Source organism: Equus caballus, chromosome 21 (genome assembly GCF_041296265.1).
Source record: "Equus caballus isolate H_3958 breed thoroughbred chromosome 21, TB-T2T, whole genome shotgun sequence".
Taxonomy (NCBI): Eukaryota; Metazoa; Chordata; class Mammalia; order Perissodactyla; family Equidae; genus Equus; species Equus caballus.
The window spans coordinates 44348912-44373326 of NC_091704.1; the positions used below are offsets into that span (position 1 = coordinate 44348912).

The window sequence follows — 24415 nt, forward strand, 5'->3', positions numbered from 1 at the left end:
AAATAACTCCACATTGTTATTTGAAGTAATCACCAATGTCTACCCTCCGTTTTTCTTAATCTCTTACCCCTACATTTGAACATTATTTCTGGAAAAAATTATACTGAGTCCTTACTACTTATCAGGCATTCTGGTTAGTGCTTTATATTCATTTAATCCTCATAATTCATTATCCTGATTTTACAGTTAAGAAAGTGACCAATTATTATTATTGCCATGTTATGGATAAAATACCTAGGGCACAGAGAGGTTAATTAACTTGTTCAATATCACAGTGCTCATAAGTAGTGGAGTTGGGGATCACTGGCAGGCAGTCCACAGTCCCCATGTTTACACACTTCGCTATTATGGGTTTCTCATAAGGGCAAAGGGTGCTATGGTCTTCCTCACTCTAGAATCTGTTTCTCCATGTATAAGAGGGATGCTGCTTTTTGCTGCCATTCCCTTCCCATGGTGACAAAAAAGAATAACAGGACGTGCACGGCAGTGTGGCTACAAGATTTGCCTTGGACATGTCTTCCCTGCTGCCCCAGCCCGCCTTCCTGGGCAGTGGTAGAGCCAATGTGTTACCAAAAGGGCGTCAGGCCTTGAGACTCGTCCCAGGTGGTCTTGTAAAGGAGCTGTGCCTCATGCCTCGTCTTTCCCTCGCCCCCAAAGCTGTAATTTTTGACATACATTTATTTGTCAGAGGGGGGAATATATATTTATCTGGACAAAAGGGCAAAAAATTTAAAGTTAAACAATGTCTTAAAAAATACCAGTTTCGCCCTGAAGGCAGAGAGCCTAGACCACATTTCTATCTCACTCCGACAACTTCTGGACACTATTGATCATCAGATGCCATTGTCCTCCTGCCTCTCAGTTAGTCGAGGTTATGTAGTGAGACAGAGCAGCGTCTGCTGCTCTCTTGGACACAGTCTTGTCCCCCCCCATCCATGCCTACATCCTTTGGCTCTAAATGCTTTTGCTAATTCTCTCCTGCATGTCCTCTGAGAGCCACTTGAGAGCACAACTCTACCACAAGATCTTTGTGGCCCTCACCTCCTGCCTCTTGCCCCAGTGGGTCTGTTTGCTGTTCCCTAAATACGTCATGCAACCTCAAAGTTTTAATGTCTACTCTATTCTCCCCTGGGCCTGGAATACCCTCCCCTTGCTTCTCTTCCCGAAAGGTTCCATCCAGAAGTTTCCTCCAGGCTAACCCCTGTGGTAACCCACGCAGGCAGTGATAATTACTTCCTCCTTTGAATTCCTGTAAAAACCATGTAGCTGAATGATCAAGTTAGCCACTACGGCCTGGAGTTCTGAACTTACGCCCTGTCTCTGAGACGCGTCCCTAAATCTAAGGGTCCCCAAGAGGGGTTCATAGGAGCGGCCCTTGTCAGCTTTTAGAACAGCATTCCAGGGCTCGAACAACTAAATGCTGCCTCTCTTGAAGAAGATGTGAGGGTACAGAATTTGTTGGACTGTGTTCTCTCCAGAAAGCCTCTTGGCAGAAGCCAAAACAGCGACGAACTGAATCTCTACAGGCATTACATGGAGTACTGGTGGGCTTACAAGGAAAAGGAGTTCTTATGGTTTAAGTGGGGACAGAGGAACACTGCTAAAGTGTTCTAGTTTCAAGAAACTCCAAATTGCTTCCATTGGAGAAAGGACGTTTTCTGATGTGCTTGTCACTTGATGTCCAGAGACAAGATGTACCTACCCAGAGCTTCCTGTGGTACACAAAAATGAGCGTTTTTGTTTCGGATGCTTACAGTCCCTGGAAGCCACATACCTCATGGTTTAACTCTGCCAGGTGTTGCAATGTTTTTCTGGAAGTGTTTTAAGGTAATACTGCAGTTGCCTATTAGAGTATGTGCTCCTTCAGGATACTGAGCTAACATTTTGAATAATAGTAAGAATAGTCTGTATCAGTATTGTATAATGTTATATATTATATAATATTACTATAATTATATAATTAAATGATAATGGCTTAGATTGCAATTAAACTTGCACATTCTAGGTACCACTTTCTAAGCACTTTATATATGTTAATTACTTTAATGCTCCTATCAACCCCATCAAATATGCCACTTTATAAGTGAGGAAAGTAAGACAGAGAGGGTTAAATAACTTGCCCAAGATCGTACTACAGTCATTCAACAAAAAGTGGATTTGAAAAGAGCTGTCTGTCTCTTCTTACCCAGGAATGGGTCGTCTTACCCATCCAATCATGGGTAAGAAGGGAATTAACATGGAAATGCTAGCGTGAGGCCTGACTCATAGGGCCTGACACCATGTCAGTATTGGCTATTGTTATAATTCAGAAAATACTCATTCAATCCCGTCTGGGTGCGGAGTATGCTCATGGGAATGTTTCCTGGGTCGGTCAATGGAAAGAATTGTCTTGCTGATTCACTGACTGTCTCTTACGCTGCTCCTAAGATTCTCAAGTATGATCTTTGCTGGGGGGCAAGAAAAATGCTAGCCTGAAAAATTCTTCCATTGCATTTTGCATGATCTTGTATGATTATCACACATAAGGTCATTTTTTTTTCCTAATGCATTTGTAATAATCATATCAACAAATGGTATTTTATGTCTAACTACTATCTTTACCAAAGATAGTGGCAGAATTTGATCAGAAAAGGAGTGTTGAATATGAACAGTACAGTAAATGATGCATTTTCAATTTTACACTATCTTTAGTAAGGACTATTGTAAGGAAGACTTTTAAGTTTCTTTTTTTTTTTCCTTTTTTCTTTTGGTGAGGAAGATTGGCCCTGAGCTAACATCTATTGTCAATCTTCCTTTCTTTTTCTCCCCAAAGCCCCAGTACATAGCTGTATATCCTAGTTGCTAGTCACTCTAGCACTTCTGTGTGGGATGCTGCCACAGCATGGCCTGATGATCAGTGTGTAGATCCACACCCAGGATCTGAACCAGCAAAACCTGGGCCACCAAAGCAGAGCACGTGAACTTAACCACTATGCCACAGGGCCAGGCCCAAGACTTTTAATTTTCAAGTGTGTTAACTAATACTCAGCAGAAAACTCCTTAAGCTTTAGTTCTTTCCATTTATATCCTTATACTAGCTACTCACAATTATTTAAAGTGGTCAGTCACTTATTTTAATCAAAGATTATCCATTTCCCTCAATTTTATTTATGCAGTGTAATTAAAAGTTATAAACTGTAACTTAATGACATCAACACTCTTGTAAATTTGCTAAAAATTTAAAAAATGTGTGCCTGGTAACATAATGACTGTTACGTGCAAATACCTATGCTTTTGTCCTAGGGAAAAAATCCATCTCTTTATCATATTTTAATATATTTTAGTGAGCTTGAAAGTTGCATCTTAGCCGTCACAGGTTGCACAGGCATATATGAAATAATATAGGAAAGGTGCCTATTTCTTAGCTTAGAAATAATAGCAATTTTCAAGTTCCAGCGGGAAGTTCAGCAGGATCACACATTCAGAAATACGCCACTTTCAGTCAGTTGTTCCGGACTTTCAAAACTGTTATCTTTTCAACAAAGACCATCTTTTGAAATTGTAGAGTTCTAGGATAAATACAATGGAAGTTGTTATAAAAGATTGTTTTCCAGTTCGTGGAAGGAATATGATAACAGGCTTCATTTCAAAGATGGATGGGCGCATACCAGTTAAGGCAGCGAACAACTGCAGAACTGAGGAAGAAAGACCAAAGTCAGAGGATGCTTTTTGGGGGCCAAGTGAGATGGGGAGAAGCATAATTATGAGAGTTCCTCTGCGAGGGGCAATGTCAACCTTTGCTGCCTGACCTTGAGGATGTCGTCGGAGAACCTCTATTTCTGCGACTCTGGGATGCAGAAAATAAAATGATTACTACTTTTTCCTTCCCTTTATAATATTAGCAAAAATAATAATGAATATTACCTCTATTGTAATAGCCAACACTGTGCTAAGTATTTTACACATTAAAAAGCAACATATGCAATATATATATGTATTTTTTTCAAATGGTATAATTGAGCTAATAAAGAAAAGGGTTCAAACTAAAAGGGCTTAAATCAAAGATGATAATTCATTTTGAACCATCAAGATCCTCGAATCCCACAGTAATACACAGCTTTGTAAATTACAACCATTATTCTTAAACCTGGGTTCATTCACCCGCGTGACCGGGTGGAGGTGGTTCCCCAGGCAGAAAAGGCCTCCCGGTCTGTTTGCCTGCAGTTCATGCACTCGGGGAAGGAGAAGAAGAGCAGAGTCTCCTAAGCTTTCCCCACGCATCCGTCCTCATGCCTCAGGCCTGCACCTTTTCTGGTGGTGGTTCTCTAAACTTTAAATCTTCTCTGTATCCTTGCCATCAAATCACTCTTTAATTCCTTAAATTCCGACCTCCAAGATATTGTTCCCAGAATTTTCCCTGACCAACCTCACTGCACACTGACTCTCTTTTGCTTTGCATTCTCAAGCACTTTTGTAAAGTTCGTATTCTGTTCCACAAAGAACCTAAATAGAAGTTGATATTTTCTTCTTCTTTGCTTGCCTTTTCAAATCACACTCTCAGTCCCTAGAGCAAGTGGTTTTCCTTTTACATCTACTTTTTTTTTTTAACGTAACTGTCTTCCTCCTTCTCTCCCTTCCCACCTCCTTTTCTTACTTCTCCTTTCCTTCCTCTTTCTACCATACTCTGAAAATTGATAAATGTATCAGTTGACATCTTTTAGTCCCAAGGGTTTCTAGAGTTAATTTTTAAGACATACACATGTCAAGTTATAGCTGCTATTTGTTACTTATTTTTAAACTTTTAGTTGAAATGCAAACTCTGGTTTTAAGGTTGTATCCAAAAATGTACTATGGTTATCATTACGAACATTAAGGTCCCTTTTGAAAGGGATCATGAGTGATTGATCATTTTCAAAGTCTACTTCCACTTACTCAAACGCCCCAAAACACTTTTAGTTTTGACTTGCTAATTGGGATTTCCTTTCAGTTACCCTAGTAGAGGATTAAGGCAAATTATATTTCATATTTAGAATCTTTTTACACATCTTTTTATTTTATATTAAAAAAAATCGTGGCTAAAATGAAGAGCAAAAGCAACTTTGAAGAAGGAAATATAGTAAAGGGCACCGGGAACCCACACAATGGGGACGAGGATCGAATCTGCCCGACTGAAGGACTGGAGGGACTTCACGGGCTGGCTTTATGACATTGAGACTTCCTTTGTCCCTGTTGATGTTCACAGTTCCTTCCTGACAAACTTGAGTCGGAGTCCCTCCACAGGTGTGGTGTGTGCCTTCGTACCTTGGAGGTATAAACCCGTTCAAGCTGATTAGATGAGCTAGCACATGCCAGGGTAGGTTCACCCAGGAACACGCGTTCATACCTATTCCATCCACTGGGCTTAGCGCAGAAGTCCTCAGACTGAAGGCTATTTCGACTAATGACATTTCATGTGGGTTTCTGGAAATACTGGACTTTTAAAAAATAAATAAAATATAACCATTATGAAAGTGGAATTGTATTAGTACTAGACTAAAATCAGTTGACTATTCTCTAGGGAAAAATAAGGATTTTCCAGTAAATAGGAGATGTTGGAAGATAAAATAAACTTCTTTGTGAGAGCCAACTTAGTTAAGTGAGAAGGGACCAGAGCTTTAAATCTGAAGAATCCTGAATGATATATGACCATAGGTGAATTCTTAACTGCTGTGTGACTCAGTATCCTGACTACAAAATGGAGATGATAAACCTACAAGACCTGCTTGAATTACTTGTTCTGCCAATTGATGGAATTCATTGAAGATTATCTAGAAGTAGAAAAAGCCTGAATTTTTTTTTAAAAAAAAGCCTGTGCAAATGCTGCAGAGCCATAATGATAAAACGTGAAAGAAATAAAGAATTTATGTGCAGAAAATAACATGTACATATACATGTGAACAGATCCATTAATCAAGTAAGCAAATATTTGTTAACAGCTTTTTTGGTTCTGCTCTTGGTCTGTGAAACATTGAGGGAAAATTCTCTACTGCCTGCCCTCCCTTCACAGACTAGTAGTGGGGGAGACAGAAACACAAACTCATAATCCCAACATAAAACGTAAACCAGAAGCATGCGCGAAGGCTGTCTCTCAATTGCTAGATGGAGTGATGCTGAAATTTACTAACTTGCTGGCGCGGGGCAGGGGAGGGCAGGAGAGAACGCCCAGGACTGAGGATCACCACACTGCCAAAGTACTAGTCACTGTTTTTCTCTTCTTTGTTTAATTCAGATCTGTGTTGGACGAAGCACATAGGAGATAAACTAGAAGAAACCAAGGGCTCGTTTTAACGCCATGCGATCCCAGAGGGCTGGTTTTAGTCATGGGGAACTGATTGCCAACCTGGTTAATCTCAATCTTTTTTGTGCTCTTTTCATGATAATTATTTTCCTACCTTTAGGTGCTATTTCTAAGAACTGCTCTCGAAGATTGTCAAGCTGTTCGATGGTCAGGGTGCCGTTTTCTTCCTTTTCTACAGGCGGAGGACGTATTGGAGGAGGGGGATCTGGAAAGACTTTTACGTCGCCATTAATGAAGAAGTCTTCTTGGTTTAAATACAGTTCATTCTGAATTTTTGTAGATGTTTCAATGTGATAGCGAGCTACCTCAGTTAATTTTTCCACACTGAAAGTGGAAAAATGAATAGGGTTATCCCCATTAAAGATACTATTAGATTAATAGTTTTGCTTATTAGAAATACACACAAAGTTAACACATTATATAGCTAAGTTAGACAATTCAATCTGCATGTTTAAAAATTCTAATTTCCCCTCAAATCCATTTGGTAAACAGGCAGAGTATAAACAAATAAATATAAATTAGAAACAAAATATATGCTCATTCAGACTAATAGTCACACATTTTATACCAAGCTGAACAAAAGAGATTTCATTAAACATGATTTTATTAGTATTAGAATATATTTTACCATGTATGCAAGATTATGTCAAGAGATACATTTCATGCCAAGAATGAACCAGAATAAGGTTATATGGCAGAAAAACTTGTAAAAATATAACCATTAGAATAACACATTTATTTGAAATTAGGATAAACTGTAAAGTGAATCAAATTTGTTAATGGATTTCTAGAAGAGTGGTGTTTCTCTAACTATATATCAAGGAGTCTGATGTGACCTAAGATAGAACTGACAGAATGGCCTCTGATGATATAATCTGTTGACTGCTTTGCTATCTTCAGGAAGAATGACCATGCTTAGCTAAGTCATGGAGTATAAGCAGCAGTAGTTAGGAGGCTCTGTGATGCACTGGAAAGGACCCTAGAAGCTGCGCTCTCTCTCATTCCAGAGACTCTAGTCATGGGTCCTTGGGTAAGTTACTTAAGCTCTCTGAGTTTCCTTATCTTTGCAATGGAGCCAATAACACACAACTCTATACTTGATGGTTATTAATGTTCAATCACATAGGGCATGGGTTTAAGCTGTACTAGGGATTATAGTTATGGCCCTAATTAAAAGCTATTTTCAAGGCCAAGGAAGTTTTGTACATGAATAAATACAATATCATGTATTATAGAGAGGATCTTGTCTATATCTTGCAATAAAGATTGAACATGGCAGAAAAATGCATATTTAATCTGCTCTTAGACAACTCAAGAACACCAAAATAGTCATATACTGAAGATTTTTTTAAATAGTATTTGTTGCTCTCTTTAAAAATACACCCTTAAATTCAACTCTAGCATGCTATATTCGTGAGTGTCCATATAGTATGTATTATTTAATTAGCTTATGCTTGATGGTGTGTGTCTGTTGCCAGGCAGAGGAGAAGAACATTGGATAGCTACTGAGTACAATTCCAGTGGGCTCCTTTTGTAGAGTGAGACCCCAAGATATCAAAATAAGTGCGCCATCTAGTGGAAGGTTACCAAGAGTAACTTTCTCAAGAATGGGAGGGGAAAAAATGCCAGGAAAATGAAAAGCAGGATTGGAAGTTCAAAGGGATCTGATAGCTCTATTTTTTTTTTTTAATCATTGGGAATTTTTGCAATAACCAAAACAGAAAGTAAAGCTGAACAGTCCTAGGTTTTAACTTCTTGTGGCTAGATTCAGAGGTCAGCGATACATATAAACACAACATAACTCTGAGAAACACAGGTACATCTGATAGAAAGGAAGCATTCACACTTGATGGCCACGTGGATGAGAGCTGCATATCCTAAGAATGAAGAAGATATGTTTTCATTCTTGTGACAGGCAGAGAGCAGAATTGAACATCACTCCTCTATGATGCTGAAGAGTAACTGACTTGGCTATCCAGTAGTAAAACTATTTTAAGCACTACTGCACTAAAGTTACCAGGCTGAGGGTGTGTGTGTGTGTTTTATTATAGAGCAACAGATATAAACAACTAGGGTGAAGAGTTTACAACAGAACTTTCCTTATGGGACAAGGATTAGAGAAACAGTTGTCTTTTAGATGGCAGTGGTTGCTTCTGAGAATACTTGCCCTTTGTATTCTACGTAGGTAGAAACTTCTAAATTTTCAGTAAACGTTTATTGTAAACTGTAGTGTATCACAGAATCCTCTGAAATAGCCTGCTTGGCGTGTTTCATTTTATAGATGAAGCCCATGGGGCCCAAAGGGATTAGGCCTGCTGCTGATTTGTGGACAATGAGGGACTCCCCATCTTCTGACTCAGTTGAGAGCCACTTCCACCCTGTCGGGCTGCCTCTTCTTGTCTTTTAGGGGAAAATTAAGAGGATGAGATTCGCTGCCCCTCACTAGCAATGAGAGGCTGGAAAGTCTGTGGAATCCAACAGAAAAGAACTTGGTATTGCCCTTACAAGGGAATCAGCCTAACTGGTAAAACATTCTAGGGAATGACCTCTTCGTCTTCCCTTAATTGGCCTTAACTAATAATAAGTCTGGCATTAGAAAGATATGAAACATTACCTTACTTCTAAAAAATATTTAAAAATTACCTATAATCTTACCTTACAAACTAAGGTCCTCATTGAGTAGTATGAAAACCAAACTCATAAATGATGGGCAAAACTGGATACTGTAATAGAACACTTTGATACATGATTTACTGTTTGAAAAGAAAGAGTCAATACAAATGTATACATGATTTCCTAAAAGGTCAAAATTTCTATTTGTAAGTGTAATTTACATTTGCAAACACCTTAAAAATCTCTGTCAATTTGGGTCTTCAGGAATTAACAAAGTATATTTTTAAAAATTTATGCAATACTTTACCTGGCCATTTCCTTCAAGTACCTCTCGCCAAGCCACTTTTCCATGAGTTTGTACACGTCAACCGCCTTCAATACTAACTCCTCAAGGAAAGCCAATGCTTTTGTCTTTATCAGTTCAAGTCGGAACTGTGTGGCTATCTCTATTTAAAAAGAGAAATAAGGATTTTTTAATGTATTATATGTACATACACTTTCTGATGAATCGAATTCAATTTTAAACCAATCATGCTTCGATTTGTGAAGATTTAGGTACACATCTAATAAGCAATATGGATAACTAATACCTTATCTATCTCATTGAGAAGGAAAAAAGGTAATGTGTGGTAGAATCGTTTGATAGTTTATTTAAACCAAAACCATAACTGAGGTTTACATTTATTGCACTTCATAGCAATATGCTCTTTGGTAAATTGGAATGGGAAAACACAAATAGACAATTTCTGAATTTCCAAAAGGAGGAAGTACAAAGTCTCTTGATGATCTCCCTGCTTGAGAACCTTGGGATGGCAATGCCATTATTCCGTCAGCACTGGGAGAAGTAGCGTGAAGCCTGTGTGTCCCGGGCCTATTGCTGTACCTGGCACACAGTAAGGTCTGTGGATTTGACCTCTAAACTCTCTGCACTCTTTCTTCTTTGCTTTTTCCATTGCTACTGGCCTAGTTTGGGCATTAATTATCTGTCACCTAAACTACTGAAATCACCTCAATCCTATTTTCTCTAAGTTCCTTTGCCCACATTAAATCCAAATCTGCCTCCACACTCCCCAGAGTAATCTGTCTCACCTGCACATGCGATCACAGTCAATCTTCTGCACAGAGTTCTTCACTGGCTCCCAGTTGCCATAAGAGAAAATGTAACTTTCTTGGCAGAGCCTATATGACCCTCCATGATGTAGCCTCCCCATCTCCCTAGTCACTCCTGCCCAGAATATGCCTCAGATTCCCAAGCCACTCACCACAGGTCACCTAGTTATCCTCTTCCCTCCTCACCCTGATTTGTTCCCTAGGCAAATTCCTCCACGTTCTTCCACTTTAGCTCAAGTGTTAGTTCATCCACTAGGACGTCTTTCATGACTCTCCCATGCCGCCTGTGTCCTGTATGCCCATCTCCAATATCACAACATATTATAGGTGATTGTTTGCATTTCTCTTCCTCTAGATTGAGTTTTACATGTGTTTGTTTGTTTTGTGTTTGTGTAGATGTGTGTTTCCCACGACTACTACAGGACCTGGCACATAGTGGAAACTCAGTAAATGTTTATTGTATGAAGGATGGAAATTAGCCGTGCTAGGGATCCTGTATTGAATGAACTGAAAGATGAAGTCTACTGGAAACTATCAAAAGCAGATGTGGGGACAGGCACTGGTGGGGAAGCATGTGTCCCAACTTTCCTGATACCACAGATCTTCCTGTGTTCAACTTCCTTTAGATTTTACTCTTGGGATTATGGAAGCAGGTGGTAGTAGGATGAAGGGAGAGGAGAAGAGGAGAGAAGCAAGGGGTGGAAAGCATTCTTAAAAGCTAATGGTCATTGAGTAGTTAATGTGTCCCAGCTTAGCCAATGCTGCATTTTTATGGTTTTGTCACCTAGTATATTGACCATGGTTTCTTACCAGTTAGGATACTTTTGCTCATTTTCCTATCTTTTTAAATTCCATTTTGATCTACATTATAAGATAACTGGAAGAGCCCGAAGAAGAATATATCTTGTAGAGTCATTGCTGTCTATAGAGAAGGAGGCCCGTAAACACAATTGATCCATGCCTGGCTCTTCTATGGCCTGTGCTCCCAAGAACTCACTTGCAGGGACTTTTAGCCTTTAGTCAGGGTTTATTTTCCTCGTGAGAGGCCTAAATTATTCTTGTTGTAACATAAAACCACGTACGTAGGTAGCCCCAAGCCTTCTTTCAACCTGTAAAATCACACCAACTCTAAAATATTCTGTTTGTTTCTATTTGTTGAGATTTTAATTACTGCTTGTACTCTCCTAACCCTTTCCAAATTCTCCTTGTCTTTTATTGAGATCCCAGCAGGCAGCTGTCAAATCTAGTCTTCATATGGTCGCATGAACACAACCCACTGAATGTAGGTTTCAGTTGGTCAGCTTTGTGTTCTCATAGACACAGTTTGAGCAGCCCCTGGGCTGTTTGCCTACTGGTCCATTTTCCACTGAAAAGTACCATCTTAGTTCTTTCCAACTGTTACCTTCAAATTGAAGAGCAGCAAGATGTTCTTCTTTTATTTTGAGCCTCAGTTTGTTTCTCTTTTCCATTTCAGCCATCTCCTCTACTGTTAGTATTACAGGAGAGGCTTCTGCTGTAGGTGGTGATTTTCCTGAAAGCGCAATATAACATGCTGAGAAAACTGCCAACATACAAGTGTATGCACATGGAAGTTGGACAAAATGAGTACAAAGTGAAATGTGTGGAGCTATAAGCCTCTACTGCCTGGGAAAAGAGAAACCCTGGTCCTGACAGTGGTGAAATATTGACAGACTTTCCTTGAGAATTCTTCACGTGGCATCTAGGCTAGATGCATATAAAAATACCCTCTTCGTGCGGCCGGCCCGGTGGCATAACAGTTGGGTTCGTGTGCTCCACTTCAGGGGCCCCAGGTTTGCCAGTTCAGATCCTGGGCACAGACCTACGCTCCACTTATCAAGCAATGCTGCGGGAGGTGTCCCACATGTAAAATAGAGAAGGATTGCCACAGATGTTAGCTCAAGGCTAATATTCCTAAAAAAAATACCTGCCTTGTGATGCAACAGGGAAAATGAGATGTGCAGCAAGGGCAGGCATGTTTACAGACTCCAAAGAGGGTGAAATTCAGAGTCTGCTGACAGAAATTAGCAAACCCCAACATACCATGCGTGCAATTAGCCACCTGCAGAAGGACCACTCCACAGGGCTATTTGTATTAGCCAAGTGTTTCCCAGGTTCGCATCAAGAAAAGACCAGAGAATAACTTCAACAAGATATGGTTGACATATAGCTGACGGTAGAGAATCTATAAGCAACTTGATCATCTTTTAACTAGTACTTAACTACAAGTACTTCAGTGATTACATAAGAGAATTAGAAAAGAAGAATATGTCAGTATTTGTCTGTGAATTTACCCATTAGAAATGGCTGTGTGATTCCACTTGCAGCCCAGTTTGCAAGATTCTATGTACTTCAATAAATCTTTCTTGAAGTTCTGACCTCAAGGGGTTATGTCTTGTGAAGACATAAACGTGAACAAAGAAACTGTAATAAGATGTAATTACAATAGTAGATGTATGTATAAGTTACAGATGCAACAGAGCTAAATCTCTCTGCATTTCTGTTTTATCATCTGTAAAATGAAGGGACGGGACTCAACCAATTATTCCATTAAAGTAAATTGAAGCATTGCCTTCAAATGCTGCTTATTTCTTTTATTTTTACCATCTGAGATGGAGTAAGGTGATACGTTTTTTATTGGGCCGCTTCTCTTCCCTTTGCTTCAGTTGCAACCCTACCCCTCACCCCCATCCTCAGCACTTTGTCTTAACGCCTACTCATGGCTGCTTAAATGTACTCCATCTGGGAAACGTTTCCCTATCAGATGGAGTGAGGTGACCCTGCTCTCAAGGGACTTGAACTTCCCCTACCAAAGAACAAGGATTGGTCATGTGACTGTCTCTGCTGCTAGACCACAGTTCCGTCAGGGCAGGGACCACGGGTTGGTTTGTTTTGAATTCACAATTGCGTTCTCAGCATCCATCATGGTGTCTTTCACAGAGCAGGTGTCTAACAAACATTATGAGTAATTGACTAGTGGAGTGACTTTGGCTGACGTGCTTTCATCTCTTCCTCTCTTGCCTCAAGTCACTTCAAAAATGTACAAGGGAAAACATTCAGAGAGAGAGTAACATGTGTGCCAGAGCTCATTTCTAACGTTAACTGGAGGTCTCTCCCAAACTGAGCTTTCTTTCTTCTCTACTTTCTCTCATGCCTCTGAGGCAGAGATTTAGGCAAGAGGCCTCCAGGAGAGACGGACTTGCTTGAATTAAACCTGAAACTTACATGCACGTACTTAGCTTTTAACCTTCTCCAGGTTACTGCAGCAAGTGTCAGCTCCTTGGCACACACTTTTCAGGTTACTTAGTGTGATCTTGGAGTTTTTTTAACATGTTCAAAAGTGTCTTTGAGATTCATTTTATCCTGGATACAGTTGGCAACTTGGATAAACAGGTTAGGTGGGATTGGCATGCAATACAATTTGCCAACTAACACTCCAGCTCACAGAAGCCTGGCTCTCTAAGTTAAACCTAACCGAACCCAGAAACCTAACAGGGCTCTGGATGCTAAAACCATGAATACCTTTTGCTTTTTTGTCTTCCTTTTTTTTCTTGGGGGGCTCATTTTTCACTTTTTTATTTGCACTCATCTGAGGAGATTTGTCTTTTGCATCTGCTGACTGGTTTTCTTTTTCTTCTTCCATGAGCCTCTGATGAATTTCAGCAGTGACCTAGTTGTATGAGAGCAATATTTCAGTTAATACATTTATGAAATATGATAATCATTTGGCTTTAGTCATCATTTAATTCCACTGAAACCTCATTCCACTGCAAACAACCACGCCATGTGCTCAGTCTTTACAGAACAGGCACTTGGCTGTTTTACTTAAATGGAAAGCTGGCCCTGTCCCCAGATGCTGCTTCCCCACAGCCGTCTGTGTGGAGGCTGTTCTCTTTCTCAAGCCCTGCCTGCAGGGCATCCTTGAATTTCTTCATTGTCACCTCCAGACTGTGACAGCTCCATGGTTATGCAAAAATTCCTTTCTTTGAGATCTCAGACTCTGTGGACTTAATACTCACTATTCTTCCAAGTTCCTGCTATCTGTTGGCCCCTGAATTGGGGCATTCCCCTATATCAGTGTTTCTCCATCTTTTATTTTCCCCCATGGAGTTTTTAAAACAGTTTCTCCTAATGGCATCCCCTCCATGAAATTTTAACACTGTACAAATGTGTCTGTCTATGTATTTTATGTATGTCTGTGCTTTATACATAAAATGGGCATGAATTTTTCATGCCCCCAACCAAGTTTTAGGAATGCATGCCCTATATTAATTGGGCTCATGGAGACTTGCGTCCTGGGCTTCCATTCTACTCTAACCCTAGACACCATCCCAGGAAGGTGCCGTATTCATGAGGGTGACCTGTCCCACAGCCTAACCTCATCTTTGGTTCTTAGCCTCCTCCACTCAGGGGACTCTCAGCTTCTCTGCATCTCAGCAACACCCTCCTTTCAGTCCCACAAGTGCCCTGCTTTGAGAGATCAGTTGTGAGGCCACTGCATAACAGCTGATGAATGGGGAGGGGTGGGGCGCCGCAGGGATCCCTCCATCTCTCCTCTGAGGCTGGCTCTGTGCTTCAGGCAGCAGAGAAACCTTATCTGAGGGTTTGTGCAGCTGGGTGGTGCCTGCAGTTAGCAAGATTGGACCTTCTGAGATAAGTCCAACTGCTCCTGGAGAGGTGAAGGGCATTTATGACTATAACCCTGAGAAATGAGAGCTGAGAAAAGACTCCCAAAAGGAAGAAATAAAACCTTCATGCACCGTGGACGCAGTAGCAACATGTGGTTGAAAACTTTAAAATCTCAATAGTGCAACTGGAGGAAATGGGTGAGGAAATGGGTGTCCATGGGGGTTTATTTATTGAAGTGCTTACTGTGTCCAAGCCTGATGTTATTTTTGGGGAAAATGGAGTGAGGGGCCAGGAGGAGGAAAAAGTTTGATGGAGGTAAACAGAAAGATGAATAAGGCATAGTCGCTACCCTCAAAGAAGCTTAGTCTTGTGGGAGAGATAGACCAGCCAATTCCTGCCCTCTCCAAATTCCTGATAAGCTTCATAATCCAGGGCTCAGCATGAAACTGTCCCCAACTGTTCTATGAGTGCTAAGTCTTGTCCCACCCTCCAAATGGGTTTCATGCTCCTGAGAGCTGAGCCAGTCCTCCTTCTTGGTATTCTCCATAGCTTTTAGCATGTGTGCTAGGCTCATAGGAGAGGCTCAGGAAAGGCCTATTAATTGATGGAGTTTCTTTTAAAATAATCATATTCCACAGAATACACCCACAGCTTCTTCAATACCAGCAGAGCCTTGTAGAGATACAGAAAAGTTTGAGAAAGCAAGCCAGTTGCTTTTTTTTTTTAATCAGATGCTCTTTAGATAAACATGAATTTCATGATATATACTGTACTTTCAAATTCTTGGTAAAGCTGAAAGCAGACTTGTTAACATTCTCCCCTAAATTGCAAGCAATTCATTTTTGAATCTGTTCTTGCAAAGCATGGTAAGTTAGCAATTTCCTTTAAAATTGGATTTTTCTCCTTTGTAAACAACCTTGTGATGAGGATGATGATGATGACGATGATAATTATCATCATCTCCATTTTTCTGGTTCACTTCCCTCAAAGACCTCTGGGTCTTTTCCAAAAATTAACATAATTTACAATACATCCAGCAGTCTAGCTTATAAGGCTGAAGAAACTCTAGAAATAATGCCTTGACATTGTGGGCGTTACACACGACTTGTTTCTTTGAAATCACTGCATACCTGCTAATTAGGAGAAAGTTTTGCTAAAAAATTAACATAGCACACTAAATGGTTGCTCTTGTTAAAACTTCTGTGTGGAATAAAGCCTGTGTTAAAGTGCCCTCATTTTAATTGCACTTATCTCAGCAGGTACTGTTTTCCCCACAACAATTTACTAAATCAGGCCTTTTTCATTTGGAACTCAAAGTTCCCTCAAGGTCATGTGACATCAAGGTCATAAAAGTCTGTAAGAAACATAAAAGCAGGATTCAAATACAATTATTAGTAATATTAATTACTAAACAATCCTTCCTCCTATGCTGTCTATGTGGTTTTTAAAAGTCCATGAGGAAAACAGTACAAGTTTGAGTAGTTTTCTTACCATAATGATCTATTATATTTACAATTTCTAAAACACTTTCATATATCTTATTTCATTGGATCTTTTCAACCATTTAAGAAAGGAAAGATAGGTAGAATGTCTCTTATGTTACAGATCTGGAATTGAAGACTTGAGAGAGTTTAAGTGAATTTCCTTAAATCACACAGCTTAATCAAGAGGGATAGCTAATTCTCTTTGTGCTGTAGGATACTCTTTCTAATAATGTAATATTTTAAAATGTCCTTTTCCCCAGGTAATTTTAATGGGATTCATAAGACTTGTAAATTATGTTTACATAGCTCAATTAACAATAAGAATAATAATTCATATTCTTTTCTAGAACTCCTAGATCTGGTTTTCCACTCTCTGGTGCTTGGTAGTTGTGGTCTTTGTGGTAATCATCATCATCATTGCCTTCATCAGTAATATTGACATCATCATCATCAGTATAGCAGTAGCAGCATCTCAAGACCTAGTATTATGTTAGTGGCATTATGCTAGGTAAAGGTACATAAAAATTTTAGAATCTAGTTAAGTATTCAGGAAAACAACTAACAAGACAAAAATTACAAACAATAACCCAGATCTTAAGAGCCAAATGAGTGGGAGAAACAAATCTGCTACAAGGACGGAAAGAACATATGATCAGAGAAGGCTAGGATTTCAGGAAACAGGTAACCAAGTGATCAGGAATCAAGGCAGGAACAAGTTCTGAAGAATTAAAGAAACAATAGGATTTAAGCAAATAGAAGGAAGGAGGAGCATATTTTAGGACAGAAAAAATGGCGTCAGCTAAGGCGTCGGAATTTTTAATGCCTATGGAATATGTAAGAAGCAATATCTAGTCAGCTCACAAGAGGGTTTGATGAGTTGGTACCAGCAAAGATATGGAGCTCTGAGCCTCTAGGTCAAGGGTTTAGGATTCTATGGTGGCTACTGGAGGTCATCACGCTACCCCATTCTCCTCCTAGGTCAAGAAAGCAAGATCATTTCTGTATTCTTAGAAGCATCATATGCTTCTTTAAAGAAAAAAAAAATCTATTAATCCTTTTCCTTTATCTGGATCATTTTTCCCTTTTTAATTTAAAGTAGTTGTAGATATATTTGAGGTATAAATCTATCATCTTACTATATGCTTTCTATTTGTATTGCTTGTGCTGAATCTTTTTCTGCCCTCCTTTCTTTTCTTATTTTGGATTGAATATTTTAAATTATTTCAGTTTTTCTCTATATTAGTTTGGAAGTAACATACACTAATTCACTTAGTGGTTGCTCTAGGAATAACAGATGAATTTATTGAGTAAATAATATTTAGACCTTGATGCGTTAATAATTCGTGATGTAATTCCTAGGGTAACCACTAAGAGATTAGTAATAGAACGCATTACTTTCAAACTTACAGATGGGGAAAAAAGCAAGAAAGAAAAGCTACAGAAAGGATGAAAGAATATTTAACATGTGAAAAATATCTAAAAGTATAATTTCCAAAAAAAAGCATTATACATAAAGATTACCTCATAATAAGAAAAAGTTCAATTCACAAGAAATATTTGACAATTTAAAATTTGTTTAGACCCAATTTCATGTCCTCAAATATACATAAAGGAAAAACTGATGAAAGTGTAGAGAGAAATGAATACATCCAGTCTCAAAGTGGGCAATTTTATCATACCTTTCTTGACAATTCAAAGAAGGAGAAAACAAATTTAATGAGGGTAAAGATTTAAACAATGATAGTATATATATGTATTTTAAATATAAATATATACTAAATAACATAGTAAAGATATAAATATGTATACATAAAACAATTTTATATATACATATAAAACAATGGACTATATATACTTCGAGGATATACAGAACATTCTTAAAACTTACCACAAAGCAAATTTCAGAACATTTCAATGAGAGTGTGATCTCTGATTAAAATGTAATTAAGCCAGAAGTTAACATACTATTTAGAAAATTAAAAATATACTTCTAAAACCCTTTGAACTGGATGACAATGAAAATAGCATTATATCAAAACTTGAGATCCAGTTAGAGCAAGTCCACAGAGGGAGCTTTATGGTAACAAGTGCATATGTTAGGAAAAAAAGAGAGACCAATAATTCATAAACTATCATCCACCTCAAAGTTCTAGAAAAGAATGGCAAAATAAGCCCAAAGAAAACAATGAAGGAAAAATAAAATTAAGAAAAAAACACAGTAAAGTAAATCAATGAAGTTAAAAGTTAGTTCTTTCAGAAGACTGATGTAATCGATCTACTTCAGGCTCAGCTAATCAAGGGACAGGAAAAACACCGGAAACCAGCATCAGCACTGGCAAAGGGCCATCAGACAGATGCTGCAAGTATCAACACAAACACAAGAGGATATTTTAAACAATTTCATGCCAATAAATTTGAAAATTTAGAAATGGAAAAATTCCTGGCAAAATAAAATTTACCAAAACCAACCCAAGTTTCTTCCAATAAGAAAAAGAAGATAGAAAGTATCCTATACCTCTTAAAGAAAATGAATCCTCGGAGGGAGGGGGCAACAAAAACTCTTCCTATAAACTTTCCACAAAACTATAGGCCTAGATGGCTTCTTAGTGAATGCTGCCAAACATTTCAAGAAGAAAACTTACGACTTCTTCAAAATCTTGCAAATAATAGAAAGAGATGAAACATATCTGACCCGACTTATGAGGCTAGTATTACCTAGTATTTTAGTATTACTACTAAAAGTAGACAAGGACAGTATACGAGAGAAAAATTGTAGAATTTTCTCATTCATAAACAAAGACTCAAAAATCCTAAACAAATTATGAGCAAAATAAATCCAGCAACATGTAAGGATGCTGCCTCATTATAATGTTGGACTGTTCTAGGGGTGCAATGTAAGTTTAATATTAAAAATTGACCAATATAATATCCCACTTTAACGGAAAATGGAGAAAAAAATCATTTGATAATCTCTATAGATACAGAAGAACCATTTGATGATACAATTCATGAAAAAATCCTCATAATAAGCTAGAGATAGACGTGAATTTCCATAACCTGATAAATACTGCTGAAAAGAAATCTACAGCTAACATTTTTGTGAATCTGGACAAGCTGATTTGAAAATTTATATGGAAAGTCAAAGAGCCAAGAAGCGTCAAAATGGTCTTGGCAGATGACAAGGTGGGAAGATTTGTTCATCCAGATAACAAATAAATGGTATGATATTATGTAGTTTTGCTACAAGGATAGACAAACAAAGCAATGCAACAGACCTAATTTATGATATGTAGTCATACATATCACATGTATGAATAATTTATGACACAGATGATACTGCAGTAACATGGGGAAAGGATTTAGTATCACCTATGAAAGCTGAAGTATTATGTATAGTATTGTCTACATACTCCTAGGTATATACCCAACAGTCATGTGTGCATATGTGTACCAATGGATATGTACAAGAATCTTCATAGCAGCAGTATCCATAATAGCACAAAACAGGAAGCCCAAATGTGTATCAGTTGGAGGAAGGTTAAATAAACTATAATCTATTCATATAATGCAGCACTATGAAGCAACAAAAATGAACAGGATACAGCTCCACTCAGCATGGGATGAATCCCACAAATAATATTGAGGAAAAGAAGACGCAAAGAGACAAAAGGTATGAGTCCATTGAAGGTCAAAAGCAAGCAAAGCTAAACTATACTATTTAGAGATACATACTTGGGTAATAAAACTCTTAAGAAGATCAAGGACATGATTACTAAAAAGGCAAGATAGAGGTTCCCTTGCTTGGGGATGAAGGGTATTAGGGCTGGGAAGGGACACAAGAAGGACTTGGCATGTGCAGACCTTTTCCATTGCTCCCCTGTGTGGTGGTTCCATGACTATTTACTTTAGGTGGGTGCATTAAGCCGTGCAATTATATATTATGCACTTTTCCTATGTGTGTCAAAATCCACACTAAAATCTTTTTATAAATGAAGCAAGACAATCAGAGGAGCTTACGGTCGCTGTTGAGAGAGAGATAAGAAAGAAAGAAGGAGAAAAAAAGGAAGATATGGGGAGCAGACAGGAGGCACTGAGGCTGCAGTGGGATAAGGCCAGAGAAAAGGACCCTGGATGCAGAGTGGCCAGGAAGGGACTTGGAAGACGCCCAATCAAAAGTGTTGGTTGCTTGCTGTGAGACTGTGATGCAAGCTCCTCTCCTACTTCTTCCAAAAAACCTTCTGGAAAGTGAACACTGCTTTCTGGTCAAGTGAGATATTTTGGGGAAACTCAAAGAAGGCTTGGCACAGAACAAAAACAGAAACCGCACTAGTGGACCCAGGACCTGGAGGATGAGGGAACAGTGGTCATCGAGTTAAGCACCTTCTGTATGGGGTGAAGCCTCTGCTTAAAGTCATCTGCATGCTGTCCCTTTCCCTCTTGATTTGGTACAGCTCTTTGAAGGCAAGGAGAATCATCACTTTACCTCTCAGGGAAGGTGGAAAGGACACGAACTTGGAAGTCATATAGACTTTGGTTCAAATCTCATCTCTGACACTTACCTGCCAAGTGACCTTGGGCAGGTTTGTTAACCTCTCTGGATTTTAGTTTTCCACTGTAAAGAGGATAATAATACTTATCCCATAGGTGACTTACGTAAAATGCCTAGCAGAGGCTATAAACTAGAGGCCTGTGGGGCAGATGTATGTTTTGCTGGACTCTGTCAATTTTTAAAAATTTGTTTTCACTTTTAACCTGTTAAAAATCAGTAGATTTCACACTAAAACTTGAATTTCTGGCTATTCTTATAAAATTGGAAAATCTGGCCATGCAGAGTCTCATTCTCAAATGGCAAATTTGGCTAGGGCAGAGTAGCACACAGCTCTTTAGACAGGGGTGTGATTTCCACTTGGCCACAGTCCCACCCTTCCCTATTGCCTTATACTTGACCTGCCTCATTGACATTTCCTGCTGGCCCTTTAGGGCCCCTGCACTTGGAACACTGGTCCAGCATAGAAAATAATCTAATGTTGGTTCACTCCTTCTTTGATCTCATATATTTGCTGATTGACTTGTTTCACTTCCTATTTCTTTCAGAAAAAAAGACTCCTTGGAAGTATAAATTTACACCATGCTTGCAAACCTTGTGTAAATTTTCTATTCATAGCATATTAGCAACGTTGGTACTTACTGAACGGATATTCCTGAAAGGAAATGTAATAACAAGTGCTGCTTACCATGTGAGATATCGCTGAAGAAGCCTGCTGCCAGGTGTCTATTACCAACTTCTCATCCGCCTCAAAGTTTAACTCCACATTTTCTAGCGTGTAATCAATCTTGTCCTTCAGTAGAGCTCTGGATTTTGATTTGGACATAGCCAAATCCAGAGAAATGGATATTCGAGGAACCAGAGGAATTCTTTGGAAAACAAACAAACAAAAGGAATATAAAGATTTCATTTAACAGATTTTATGTAACAGAATTCTATTTCCATGACCATGTTACTTTCTGAATTTTGTTGTCTTGCTTTATTCTCAATTTTCAAACCTGTTCTGGAAAAACTCTTTAAATGGAGAAAAGACTGTATTCAAATTCTTATGGTTTAGGAAGTCTTATTAACAAGAGGGAACTAGAAACAAACAATAACAGAACACAATTTTCAGGTTTAATTCTCAGTAATTATGAAGAGGTGGATTAACCTATAGCAATTATGAAGAAAAGCAATTTTGAAATATATCCAGGGCATAAAGGAAAATGGGACGAGGAATAATTCAGTCATGAGAAAGCAAACCAAATGCAACTGGGCATCACTTGTTTAAGATGACTAGTATTATTTGGCTTCCTAAAGTGGACAGTATAGAAGCAGAAAATGACTGCGGCCAGCCTGGTGGCATAGTGGTTAGGTTCACATGCTCTGCTCCAGTGGCCATGGGTTCACAGGTTGGATCCCAGGCATGGACATACACATTGCTCATTAAGCCAAGCTGTGGCGGCATCCCACATACAAAACAGAGGAGGACTGGCACAAATGTTAGCTCAGTGACAATCTTCTTCATCAACAAAACAAAACCGCAGGATATGACAGATGTGAGGTCTACTGGGGTATTTCATGGAGGCAATAACTTTTTGGTGATGGGTGGGGAAGAGCTCAAGTGACCTTCCCCACCCTTGAACATGGATGATGAGGGGCTTTCTTTTTGTTTTGTAAAGTGCTTGGGAACACAAAGTTAAGCTCTACCTCTTCCTTCTCTTAACCATATTGCTGCCCCTATGTAGAAATTTTAGAGCTTTCCCTGGGAACATTCTATCCCAAAAGGACCCCAGGATCTCAAAGTTAACAGAAGGAGGGAAAGATCCACAGAGCGGAATGTTTCTTGTGATTGGGATCCACCTCAGTGAGACAAAGAGTGAGGGGCTTTCGGCTTGGACAAGGAAAGGGGAGAAAGGAGCCTCAAGGGATGGCTTTGCTGAAACTTGAGGAGGAAAGCCAGGAGCAATAGCTCAAATAAGCATTTGGTTTGGCAGACACAGGTTGCTGGGGAACAGAGCCGTGATTCAGATTGTGAACTCCAGCAAACAATTAGCTTGGCCTTGTTTTGAAGTATCAGACAAGGCTTCTTGAACTTAGCTCTTTGATTCTTACAGTGCTTGGAATTCTGACAGGGTACTGTGCTTATAGAGGCAACGTGTTCAGCATCTACTACCCAGTATATGTCTACCCACAGGACAATTTATGTTTTGTTTTTTTTTTTTTTTTAAGATTTTATTTTTCCTTTTTCTCCCCAAAGCCCCCCGGTACATAGTTGTATACTCCTCGCCGTGGGTCCCTCCAGTTGTGGCATGTGGGACGCTGCCCCAGCGTGGTCCGATGAGCAGTGCCATGTCCGCGCCCAGGACACGAACCAACGAAACACTGGGCTGCCTGCAGCGGAGCGCGCGAACCTAACCACCCGGCCACGGGGCCAGCCCCGATTTATGTTTTAATAATCCAGTAATGCTAAATCTCAGTCCCTGAGACACATGAGATTCACGTGGCTAATAAATCAAAGTAAGGTTGTGTGATCATCTCTAGACGCAGTACAATGCTCATTTCCCAATGCCTTGGTTTGGAGGACAGCAGTGATGGCATATCATTTAGAAAAAGAATTTGGGTTTAGAATTCATTTACTGGAAAAAACTCTGGTTTAGCTAGCTCTGCCACTATCCGTAGACATGAACTGGGGTAAGTCACTTGACTTTCTGAGGCTCTGTTCCTTCTGAAATAATGAAAATAATAATAATATGACTATTATCATTACTAATTATTAGTAATTACTAATTATTAGTTATTAACTAATTATTACTTACCATATTATTATTATTACATTTTTGGAGGACTAGAATAGATAAGCTATGTGAAAATGCTCAACACTGCTTGTTTCCCTTATAAATGTTAAGACTCTGTGGTTGGTTGGTTGCTTGCTTGACACATTGATTGACTGAGAGTTCCAGTAGGTATTCATAGCAGTGATTTGAGATTGATGCAGAGTTGTTTTGCAGAAAATAAGAACTGGCTGTTCTTTTGCCTGTTTCTTGCTTCTAACCAACATTAATAGCTCCCCCATTACGTCTGGCTTGCTATTTTGTGCTAAGAACAGAATGCACTGCTACTGTAGACAGTGAAACTTGGCCTCTTTTGATGGCTCTGATGGTTCATATTGCCTTTGGAATTTTTTATTGTTTCTGATTTCAAAGATCTCTCTCAGCAGCTTGCTGAGTTAAATATTTCTCTTGTATTTGTATCAAGAAGAGAGTACAAACTTTCTTTCTTGTGTTTTCTTGCTTACACATGGGCCTAACAGGGATATATTGGGACCAGACCGAGGATGTCTAGAGAAAGAAGAAACCAGCTTCAGATCACTGTATAACCCTATTGTGTTCAAGACATTTCAAATCCTTTTTGGAATAAGAGAAGGTAAAACACACAAAGAGAGAACATGCAATACTCACAATTTAAATAGTGCTCGTAAGTAAGAATAGTTTATTGTCATATTATGCAATAACAATAACAGTCACCACTTATTGAGAGTTATTGGGACTAGATCTCAAGTTTTCTGATTCCCAGATGTGGTACTAAATGCTCTGAGAATTTCATTTCTGTAATCTTTCACAACAACCCTACTTTACAGATAAAGAAACCAAGGCTTAAGAGAGTTGGAGTGACTTTCCCAAACAAATAAATTGTCTTAATTTATTTACATATAGTTAG

General features: G+C 39.0%; 1 protein-coding gene across 21 annotated transcripts in view; it reads right to left on the minus strand.

Moving 5' to 3' along the window:
* The window catches only part of SPEF2 (sperm flagellar 2), a 176273-nt gene that overhangs the window by 31564 nt on the left and 120294 nt on the right, over positions 1-24415 (minus strand). For all 21 annotated transcript variants that reach the window (XR_011430174.1, XR_011430173.1, XM_070245930.1 and 18 more), the window contains 5 exons: positions 21405-21585; positions 13580-13727; positions 11442-11570; positions 9237-9375; positions 6411-6640 (listed from right to left, as the gene is read on the minus strand). Coding sequence is in view for 19 of the 21 variants with exons in the window: in XM_070245930.1 (XP_070102031.1) it covers positions 6411-6640; positions 9237-9375; positions 11442-11570; positions 13580-13727; positions 21405-21585 (827 nt within the window). In the remaining 2 variants the exon portion in view is untranslated. The remainder of the gene's footprint in view (positions 1-6410; positions 6641-9236; positions 9376-11441; positions 11571-13579; positions 13728-21404; positions 21586-24415) is intronic.